This window comes from Mandrillus leucophaeus, unplaced genomic scaffold (assembly GCF_000951045.1).
Source record: "Mandrillus leucophaeus isolate KB7577 unplaced genomic scaffold, Mleu.le_1.0 Scaffold631, whole genome shotgun sequence".
Classification (NCBI taxonomy): domain Eukaryota; kingdom Metazoa; phylum Chordata; class Mammalia; order Primates; family Cercopithecidae; genus Mandrillus; species Mandrillus leucophaeus.
Window position 1 is genome coordinate 12,070 of NW_012106820.1, and position 11,578 is coordinate 23,647.

General features: G+C 50.3%; 1 protein-coding gene across 1 annotated transcript in view; it reads left to right on the forward strand.

The window, feature by feature from the left end:
* Positions 1–1,485: 1,485 nt before the first annotated feature.
* Positions 1,486–11,578, forward strand: part of LOC105554215 (golgin subfamily A member 6-like protein 1) — a 30,724-nt gene continuing 20,631 nt past the window's right edge. Inside the window, exons 1-4 of the mRNA XM_012000578.1 lie at positions 1,486–1,658; positions 1,762–1,908; positions 7,437–7,600; positions 10,395–10,482. Coding sequence (XP_011855968.1) covers positions 1,486–1,658; positions 1,762–1,908; positions 7,437–7,600; positions 10,395–10,482 — 572 coding nt within the window. The remainder of the gene's footprint in view (positions 1,659–1,761; positions 1,909–7,436; positions 7,601–10,394; positions 10,483–11,578) is intronic.

Below are 11,578 nucleotides of genomic sequence, written 5' to 3' on the forward strand. Positions count from 1 at the left end.
TCCTTGTGGCCTAATATAAAATCATTTTTAATGTATGCCATGAATGTAGTCAACTATTGCTAATAATGTAGTAATAGTAGCTTGCTCATTTTGCACAAATTGTCATGACACAGTGGTAATTTCTCCATGTGGATTATGTCCTGATTCTTAGAACAACACGAGGTACATATTATGATTGGTCTACTTGTTGTGCCTACCAGGCCCATGAAAGATGAGTAGTTATCCCAGGCCACTGTCTCCCTCACCTCCAATGGTGGGCCAGGGCCAGGGCCAGGTCCAAGACTTTGAATTCCAGAGTGTTAGACACCACCCTATACAGCCTCCCACTGAGTAACGGTGGTCGCTGTTTGTAGGGTGTAGAGTTTGATAGATACATCTGTTACTTTGACTTCGTTAGTTTTATTTAGGATACTTGAATATGTGACTGTATTGATGAATATATTCATTTTTGCCTTCTCTCTGTGCTTGGAAGAGAAGAAAATTGAAGTTTGCCACTACTATGGGTTTACTTTTCATGCTTTGTTATTTGGTGTATAAAGATTCACACCTTGTATCTTTTGTAGGTCATACACTTTTTAGTTTAAAGGGAATCGTTTTCTCATGAGTTTAGCCTTGAATTCTACTGAGATTTACATTGGCAATCCTGTTTGCATTTTGTTTGCCTCGTACAGTCATACTTTTATGCATTCCTATCCTACTAATGTGTTTATTTTGCTTTTGATGTTGATGTATTTATTCAACAAACATTTCTAGATGCCCAAGTGCGCTCCGAGCACTGTCTAGGTGTCACAGTGGCGATCGGGACACAGCCCTGCCTTCATGGATCTTCTGGGCTGGTCGCGAAGACAGGTAATAGATAAGTAAACGAATGAATAAGTAACTACAAAATTTTAGTTCTGCTGCAGTGTGGCAGCCATTCACTTCATGGGGGTTATTTAAATTAAAAATTAATAGTAGTTGTTCGTTCAGCACGTATTGTCAGACGCAGTGGTGCTTTCTGCACACAGATTATCTCCTTTGATTCTTTTAACAACAGGAGGTATGTGTTGTTATTGGTCCTACTTATGAAGTAACTAGGACCAGGCGCATGAAATGTGAGTAATGACCCCAGGGCGCTGTCTTCCTCACCCTCCTCTGCACCACAAATATGTAGGTGTGTTATAATTTTATTTTTAATTGACACATCATAATTGTGCATATTTATGTGTACACAGTGATGTTTCAATACATACAGTGTATATATTTAATTACCCTGATGCCCCCGAACTCCACGCCTAGGGCAGCTCCTCTGGCTTCTAAATCCGCGGTTGGGGATCATAAGTCGTGTTTAGTTTTATTTCTTTAAAAGAAACAAATACACAAACACATCGGTTGACTTTGCTTCCCTGTTCTCGAAGCATACTTGAATGTTGGGGGGATGTGGGAGGTGTGGGGGCCTCAAGACACCGTTTGCCCAGCACCACTGCCCCTCCCGAATCTCGTACAATGGTCTCAGTCCCGTGGCCGCCGGGGGCTGTGCCCTCCCTGGTCCCCACTGCCCTTATCTGTGGCCTACCCCTTCCAAAGACCCCTGGGATAGGGCGGGCCCGGCAGCTGTGCTCCCCGCCTCACCTGTCAGTGATTCCACATTTTGCAACCAGGGAATTCACTGCCTTTTCGTATATAAAAGAACAAGCAAACGGACACCTGCCCTCTGCAGTCACCCATAGCCATCTGGTCTTGAAAGCTGAGTGACTGGCAGTTTTTTTCTTCCCCCCAAAGGCAGGACAGTCACTTCCTTCTCCCTCCCCACCCCTCGCATACCATGTGCGACCTAGAAGACTGGTCAAAACCGTTACTGTGCGTGACGATCCTAGAGCACTGTGGGCCCCAGACCAGCTCCCAGCACTGGGGGACGGCAGTAGCCACGTATCAATGCTAACAGGTTTTTTTGTTTTTTTTTTAAAGTTTTTCTAAAGTGGGAGGAAAACATCAGATCACTTTAATCACATCATACCAGGTGAACTTGTGTTCAGAATTCGTGGGTTTTTGGTCTGACTTCAAGAATGAAGCCGTAGACCCTTGTGAGTGTTACAATTCTTAGAGTGTGTCTGGAGTCTTTTCCTTCTGATGTTCGCACATGTGGGGAGTTTCTTCCTTCTGGCGGGTATGTTGTCTGGCTGGCTTACAGGAGTGAAGCTGCAGACCTTTGCGGTGAGTGTTACCGCTCTTAAGACGGCGTGTCTAGAGTTGTTCATTCCTCCCTGTGGGTTCATAGTCTACCCTGGCCTCAGGTGTTGCAAATGTTCGTTCTCAGTAAGTGCCATAGCTCTTAGGGCAGCGTGTCTGCAGTTGCTAATTCCTCCCTATGGATTCATAGTCTATGCTGGTCCAAAGACCAAAGCTGCAGACCTTTGCAGGGCCTACTACATCTCATAAAAAAACACAGCACACCCAAACAGCAAAACTAAAGCTTTTACAGGGCAGAGAAGAATCTGAACTAATCATCACTGATGGCCTTGGTGGGGGTGGGGGGGGGGGCAGCCTGCTTTTAATTCCCTGATCTGGCCCCACCCACATCCTGCTGATTGGTCCATTTTACAGAGAGCTGATTGGTCCATTTTACAGAGAGCTGATTGGTCTATTTTTCAGAGAGCTGATTGGACCATTTTAACTGCGTTTACAATCCCTGAGCTAGACACAGAGTGCTGATTGGTGCATTTACAATCCTCTAGCTAGACATACAAGTTCTCCAAGTCCCCATTAGATTAGCTACACACAGAGCACTGATTGGTGCGTTTACAAACCTTGAGCTAGACACAGAGTGCTGATCGGTGCATTTACAATCCTTTAGCTAGACACAGATTGCTAGACAGAAAAGTTCTCCAAGTCCCCACTAGGTTAGCTTGATACAGAGTACCTATTGGTGTATTTACAAACCCTGAGCTGGACACAGGGTGCTGATTGGTGTATTTGCAATCCCTTAGCTAGACATAAAGGTTCTCCAAGTCCCCGCTAGACTCAGGAGCCCAGCTGGCTTCACCTAGTGGATCTCGCACCAGGGCTGCAGGAAGGACTGCCTGCCAATCCCAAAGGAGCTGTGTCTGCATGTCTCAGTCCTTGGGTGGCCAATGGGACTGGGTGCCACGTAGCAGGAGGTGGCCCTCATAGGGGACACTCGGGCTGCGCGGGAGCCCACCGTGAGGCAGGGGGAGGTTCAGGCATGGCGGGCTGCAGGTCCGGGGCCCTGCCCCATGGGGAGGCAGCTCCGGGGGGCCAGTACTGCTGGGGGACCAGGCGCACCTACTGCAGCTGCTGGACCGGGTGCTAAGCCCCTCACTGCCCTGGGCCGGCAGCCCCAGCCAGGGGCTCCGAGTGTGGGGCCCACGGAGCCCGTGCCCGCAGGAACTCACGCTGGCCTGTGAGTGCCTGGCACACCCCTGGTTCTCACCCTCGCCTCTCCCTCCACACTTTGTGGCAAGCAGAGGGAGCCGGCTCTGGCCTCAGCCAGCCGAGAGAGGGGCGCCCACAGTGCAGTGGTGGGCTGAAGGGCTCCTCAAGCACCGCCAGAGTGGATGCCAAGGCCGAGGAGGCGCAAGAGTGAGGGCTGCTAGCACACTGTCACCTCTCAAACTGATAGAGCTCAAAAGTTTGCCTTTACACCAACTGTCAATGCTGGAATTTTGTATTCTGTTTTGTAAGGATTTAATAAAAGTCAAAAAACCTGCAAAAAAAGAAAGTGATACACGTGCATGCGCGCACACACATGGTGGAATACTACTCAGCCTTAAAAAAAGGAAATCCTGTGATTTGTGACAAAATGGATGAATCTGGAGGATGTTATATACTAAGTGAGGTAAGCCAGGCGCGGGAAGAAAACCACCTCATCCTCTCACTTACACATGGACCCTAGAAAGGTCCCTAGAAGCAGAGAGTACAATGCTGGATACCGGGGACTGAAGAAGGTGGGGAGAAGAGGGAGGTGTTGGTCAAAAACTATGAAGTTTCAGTTACAAGGAAGAAATTTTGGAGATCTGCTGCACAGCATGGTGGCCATAGTTAATAATAATGTGTAATTGAAAACAGATTTTGAATGTTCTCACAAAAAATGGTAAGTATGTAAGGTTATAAATATAACTAGTTGAAGCTTCAACTCTCCAAAAAAAGAGAAAAAAAAAATTAACCAAGTGTGGTGGCATATGTTTCCAGTCCCTCACCTCTCAGCTCTCCCCATCAATTTCTATCTTTCCAATTACTCAGGCCTAGGATACATTTTTGACCCTTTTCATTCTTTTACATCCCATATGTAATCAACCAGCATATCTGGTTAGTGATAGAAATAGTAACAGAAGTAGAAATAGATGCTAGTGCAATGTCAGGCATTTTTCAGAAATTAACTTACTAAATCTTAGAAGTATTTCTTGGCTTAGAAGTATTTATTTATTTATTTATTTTTTATTTTGAGACAGGGTCTCATTCTGTTACCCAGGCGAGAGTGCAGTGGTACAATCTCAGCTCACTGCAGCCTCCACTTCCTGGGTTCAATCCTTCCACCTCAGCCTCCCGAGTAGCTGGGACTGCAAACACAAGACACCACACTTAGTTAATTTTTTTTTTTTTTTTGTAGAGTTGAAGCCTCACTGTATTGCCTTTTTGGAAATGAATCAAGCTAGTTATATTTATCACCTTACATACTTACCATTTTTTGTGAGAACATTTAAAATCTGTTTTCAATTATACATTATTATTAACTATGGCCACCATGCTGTGCAACAGATCTCCAAAATTTCTTCCTTGTAACTGAAACTTCATAGTTTTTGACCAACACCTCCCTCTTCTCCCCACCTTCTTCAGTCCCCGGTATCCAGCATTGTACTCTCTGCTTCTAGGGACCTTTCTAGGGTCCATGTGTAAGTGAGAGGATGAGGTGGTTTTCTTCCCGCGCCTGGCTTACCTCACTTAGTACATAACATCCTCCAGATTCATCCATTTTGTCACAAATCACAGGATTTCCTTTTTTTAAGGCTGAATAGTATTCCACCATGTGTGTGCGCGCATGCATGTGTATCACCTTTTCTCTTTTTTTGGCAGATTTTTTGACATTAAATCCTTACAAAACAGAATACAAAATTCCAGCATTGACAGTTGGTGTAAGGGCAAACTTTTGAGCTCTATCAGTTTGAGAGGTGACAGTGTGCTAGCAGCCCTCACTCTCCGCGCCTCCTGGGCCTTGGCCTCCACTCTGGAGGTGCTTGAGGAGCCCCTCAGCCCACCACTGCACTGTGGGCGCCCCTTTCTGGGCTGGCTGAGGCCGGAGCCGGCTCCCTCTGCTTGCCAGGAAGTGTGGAGGGAGAGGCGGAGGCGGGAACCAGGGGTGTGCCACGCACTCACAGGCTAGGCGAGTTCCCGCGGGCATGGGCTCCACACTCGGAGCCCCCGGCCGGGGCTGCCGGCCCAGGGCAGTGAGGAGCTTACCACTCGGCCCAGCAGCTGCGGTAGGTGCAGCCGGGTCCCCCAGCAGTGCGGGCCCACGGGAGCTGCGCTCCAGTTCTCCCAGGGCCTCAGCTGCCTCTCCATGGGACAGGGCCCTGGACCTGCAGCCCAACATGCCTGTACCTCTCCCCACCACGCGGTGGGCTTCCATGCAGCCCCAGGGTCCCGGCACAGCCCCTCAAGGGCTGAGGAGCGCAGGCACAGCTCCTTCGGGACTGGCAGGCAGTCCTGCCTGTAGCCCCAGTGAGGGATCCACTAGGTGAAGCCAGCTTGGCTCCTGAGTCTAGTGGGGACTTGGAGAACTTTTATGTCTAGGTAAGGGATTGTAAATGCACCAATCAGCACTCTGTGTCTAGCTCAAGGTTTGTAAATACACCAATCAGTGTTCTGTGTCTAGCTAATCTAACGGAGACTTGGAGAACTTTTATGTCTAGCTAGAGGTTTGTAAATGCACCAATCAACAGTCTGTGTCTAGCTCAGGGATTGTAAACGCACCAATCAGCACCCTGTCAAAATGGTCCAATCAGCTCTCTGAAAAATGGACCAATCAGCTCTCTTTAAAATGGACCAATCAGTTCTCTGTAAAATGGACCAATCAGCAGGATGTGGGTGGGGTCAGATAAGGGAATAAAAGCAGGCTGCCCCACCCTGCCAGTGACAGTTTGAGTTCTCCTCTGTATTGTGGGGCGTTTGTTCTTTTGTTGTTTGTAGTGGTGGTGGTTGTTGCATGGTCAGTCTTTAGGTCAGCACTACTTTTATGAGTTATAACACTGTCTGCAAAGGTCTTGTGGATTTAGTTGTGAGACCACTGTAGACTGAGCTGTCGGGAAGAAATGACCTCTGAACTCTAGACACTCCCACTTAAGAGCTGTAATACTAATCGCGAACAGCTGCAGCTTCAGGCCTGAGGCCTGCGTAGGCTGTGAACCCACAGGGAGGAATGTAATGGTTCCAGACATGCCCACCTCGGAGGTCTGCAGTTTCACTCTTGTAAGCCAGCAAGACCACAAACTCGTCAGGAGGAACAAACTCTAGACACAGCGTTTTTAAGGACTGTTAACACTAGGACGGTCTGTGGCTTCATTCTTGAAGTCAGTGAAGTCAAGAACCCACCAATTCCAGACCTACAAGTTCACCTGGTATGATGTGAGTAAAGTGATGTTTTTCCCCCACTTCAAAAAAACTTTTTTTTTTTCTTTTAAAAAATCTTAGCATTGGCACATGACTTTTCCTGTTCTCCAGCACTGGGAGCTGGTGTGGGGCCCAAGGTGCTCCAGGATCTTCACTCATTCACAGTAACGGTTCTGACCAGTCTTCCAGGTCGCACATGGTATGCGACAGGGGTGGGGAGGGAGAAGGAAGTGACTGTCCCAGCTTTGGGGAAAGAGTGCTAACTCAGCTTTGGAGACCTGATGACTGTGGGTGCATGCAGTGGACAGGTATCTGTTTGTTTGTTCCTTTATACAAAAAGACAGTGAATTCCCCATTGCAAAATGTGGAATCACTGACAAGTGAGATGGGAGCAGGGAGGCCGGCCGGCCGGCCTGCCCACCTGCCTTATCCCAGGGGTCTTTGGAAAAGGCAGTCCACAGATAAGGGCAGTGGGGACCAGGGAGGGCACAGCACCCCCGCAGCCAACAGACTGTGACCATTGTACGAGATTTGGGAGGGACAGCGGGGATGGGCAGACGGTGTCTGAGGCAACCCCACCTCCCAGATCCCCCCAACATTCAAGTACTCTTCGAGAATGGGGAAGCAGCGTCAACCGATGTGTTTGTGTATTTGTGCCTTTAAAAAAAAAAAAAAAAAAAAAGACTTATCCCTGAAAGCGGATTTAGAAGCCAGAGAGGCTGCCCCAGGTGTGGAGTTCAGGGGCAGGGCTGGGAAGGGCAGGACGTGACCCTAGCTGTGCCCACCAACACAGCTGCGTGCACACCTCGAAAGTAGAACCTTGTATTGCATAGAACGTCCACACCCGCAGGAAGTGGTGGCAGGCTCCGCAGCCCCCGGGGTTCGGAACGTGAATGGTTAGGGGACGGAGCAGACCCCCCATTCCCGGGTGCTTGCAGGGAGGCCGAAGCCACGGCCATTTTCCGGAGGGTGGCAGACCAAACACGCTGCCCTGCAGGTGGGGACTTAGCCAGAACCTGGGGTCTGGGTCCAGCTTTAAGGACAAGGACTGAGCTGACGAGCTTCTATGCCAGGCGTAAGGGACAGCATGAGGCAGGACGTGGCCATGGTCAGACTGAGCCCTGAGAAGGGGCACTTGGGTGCCCCGAGGGGGTGTCTTCCGGAACACCACGTTGGCTGATAGTGCCTGTTCAGCCCCTCTGCCTGCTGCAACAGAAATGGCTTCGGGCCAGGCGGGGCTCCTGCTGTCTCAGGCTCTGGTGCGGTATCATCTCTTCTTTATCCATTCAAGCATTGGTGGACACTTAGGTTGATTTCATGTCTTGGTTATTGTGAATGATGCTGCAATAAATATGGGAGTGCAGATACATCTTGAACATACTGATTTCATTACCTTTGTATATACACCCAAGTGTACATACCCCAGTGGAATGCTGGATCATACGTGCCATGGTTTGGATATGGTTTGTCTGAGCTTGCCAAGTCCCATGTGGAAATTTGATCCTGTGTTGGAGGTGGGAGGTGGTGCAGGTGTTTTGGTCATTGGATCCCTAATGAATGGCTTGGTGCTATCCTCAAGGTAATGAATGAGTTCTCACTCTATTAGTTACCACAGAACTGATTGTTAAAAAGAGCCCGGCACCTCCCTCCTCTCTCTTGCCCCCTCGCGCACCATGTGATCTCCACATGGCTGCTCCCATTTGCATTCCCCCATGAGTGGAAGCAGTCTGATGCGGATACCAGTACTGTGTGTTTTGTCCAGCCTACAGAACTCTAAGCCAGATTTGATTTGTAAATTACCCAGCCTCGGCTGAGCAGTGGCTCACACCTGTAATCACGGTACTGTGGGAGGCTGAAGCAGGAAGACTGCTGGAGCCCAGGAGTTCAAGACAAGTTTAGGCAACATAGCGAGAATCCTGTGTTTACAAAAAATAAAATAATTTATCTGGCCTCAAGTATTCCTTTGTAACAACACAAATGTACTAAGACAATACAGTAGTTGTATTTTTAATTTTTTGAGGAACCCGTAATACTGTTTTCCTCTCAAACTGACAGAATACTCTTATCAGTTTGAGAGGTGACAGTGTGCTAGCAGCCCTCACTCTCCGCGCCTCCTCGGCCCCAGCATCCACTCTGGCGGTGCTTGAGGAGCCCCTCAGCCCACCGCTGCACTATGGGCGCCCTTCTCTGGGCTGGCTGAGGCCGGAGCCGGCTCCTCCTACTTGCGGGAAGGTGTGGAGGGAGAGGCATGGGCGGGAACCCAGGCTCTGCCAGGCACTCAGAGGCCAGCGTGAGTTCCCGTGGGAGCGGGCTCCGTGGACCCCACACTCGGAGCCCACCGCCTGCGCTGCCGGCCCAGGGCAGTGAGGGGTTTAGCACCTGGCCCAGCAGCTGCCTAGGTGCGCGGGGTCTCTTAGCAGTGCCAGCCCGCTGGAGCTGCGCTCCAGTTCTCCGAGGGCCTCAGCTGCCTCCCCATGGGGCAGGGCCCCGGACCTGCAGCCCGCCTTGCCTGAACCTCCCCACTCCTGGCGGTGGGCTCCCGCAGCCTGAGCGCCCCCTATGAGCGCAACCCCCTGCTCTGTGGTGCCCAGTTCCATTGGCCACCCAAGGGCTGAGGCGTGCGGGCACAGCTCCCTTGGGACTGGCGGGCAGTCCTGCCTGCAGCCCCAGTTGCGGATCCACTAGGTGAAGCCAGGTGGGCTCCTGAGTCTAGTGGGGACTTGAACCTTTATGTCTACCTAAGGGATTGTAAATACACCAATCAGCACCCTGTGTCCAGCTCAAGGTTTGTAATTACACCAATAGGTACTCTGTATCAAGCTAACCTAGTGGGGACTTGGAGAACTTTTCTGTCTAGCAATCTGTGTCTAGCTAAAGGGTTGTAAATGCATCAATCAGCACTCTGTGTCTAGCTCAAGGTTTGTAAACGCACCAATCAGTGCTCTGTGTGTAGCTAATCTAATGGGGACTTGGAGAACTTGTATGTCTAGCTAGAGGATTGTAAATGCACCAATCAGCACTCTGTGTCTAGCTCAGGGATTGTAAACGCACCAATCAGCACCCTGTCAAAATGGTCCAATCAGCTCTCTGAAAATAGACCAATCAGCTTTCTGTAAAATGTACCAATCAGCTCTCTGTAAAATGGACCAATCAGCAGGATGTGGGTGGGGCCAGATAAGGGAAGAAAAGCACGCTGGCCCAGTCATTAGTTGGTAATGAGTCCTGGTTTTCTTCTGTTGTGTGGCAGCTTTGTTGTTTTGCTGTTTGGGTGTGCTGTGCTTTGTGAGCTGTAGTAGTCCCTGCAAAGTTCAGCAGCTTCACTAGTGAGGCCGGTATAGACTATGAATCTGCAGGAAGGAATGAGCAATTGTAGACACGCCGCCTGAAGAGCTGTGACACTCACTGCGAACAAATGTCTGTAACGCCTGAGGCCAGTGTAGACTATGAACTCACAGGGAGGAATGAACAACCCCAGACGTGTCGTTTTAAGAGCTGTAACACTCAGCAGAAAGGTCTGTAGCTTCACTCATCTAAGCTAGCGAGACAACCCTACCAGAAGGAAGAAAGTCCAAACACACCATGTTTAAGAACTGTAACCCTCAACACGAGGGTCTGTGGCTTTGTTCCTGAAGTCAGTGACACCAAGAGCCCACAAATTCTGGACACAAGTTCACCTGGTATGTGATTAAAGTGATTTGATGTTGTCCTCCCACTTTGAAAAACTTTGGGTTTTTTTTTTTGGTCTTTTAAAAACATCTTAGCATTGACACATGGCTGTTACCGTCCCCCAGTGCTGGGAGCTGGCTTGGGGTCCACGGTGCTCTGGGATCTTCACTCATCCACAGTAACAGTTCTGACCAGTCTTCCACGTCGCAGATGGTATGTGAGGTGTGGGGAGGGAGAAAGAAATGACTGTCCCACCTTTGGGGGAAAAAAACCTGCTAGTTGCTCACCTTTGGAGACTAGATGGCTGTTGGGTTCCTGCAGAGGGCGGGTGTCCGTTTGCTTGTTCTTTTATAGAAAAAGGTAGTGAATTCCCCTGTAAAATCACTGACGAGGAGAGGGGGGAAGGGCAGCCTGCCCGTCTGCCCTATTCCAGGGGTCTTTGGAAGGGGCAGTCCACAGATAAGGGCAGTGGGGACCAGGGAGGGCACAGCAGGCCTCTGGCCACCGGACTGTGACCATTGTACGAGATTTGGGAGGGGCAGCAGGGCTGGGCAGACGGTGTCTTGGGGCCCCCACACCTCCCAGATCCCCCCAACATTCAAGTATTCGAGAACAGGGAAGCAAAGTCAACCAATGTGTTTGTGTATTTGTTCCTTTAAAAAAAAAAAAAGGTAACATGACCTAAGGATCCCCAACCGTGGATTTAGAAGCCAGAGGGGCTGCCCCAGGCGTAGAGTTCAGGGGCAGGGCTGGGAAGGGCAGGACGTGACCCTAGCTGTGCCCACCAGCACAGCTGCGTGCACTTCTCGAAAGTGGAACCTTGTATTGCATAGAACGTCCCCACCCGCAGGAAGTGGCGGCAGCCTCCGCAGCCCCCAGGGTTCAGAGAGTGGATAGTTGGGGGACGGAGCAGACCCCCCATTCCTGGGTGCCCGAAGGGAGGCCGAGGCCATGGCCATTTTCCGGAAGGTGGCAGACCAAACACGCTGCCCTGCGGGTGGGGATTTGGCCAGAACCTGGGGTCTGGGCCCAGCTCTAAGGACAAGGACTGAGCTGATGAGCTTCTATGCCAGGCCTAAGGGGCGGCGTGAGGCAGGACGTGGCCATGGTCAGACTGAGCACTGAGAAGGGGCACTTGGGTGCCCCGAGGGGGTGTCTTCCAGAACCCCAAGTTGGCTGATAGTGCCTGTTCAGCCCCTCTGCCTGCTGTGGCGGAAATGGCTTCGGGCCAGGCGGGGCTCCTGCTGTCTCAGGCTCTGGTGCGGTATCATCTCTTCTTTATCCATTCAAGCATTGGTGGACACTTAGG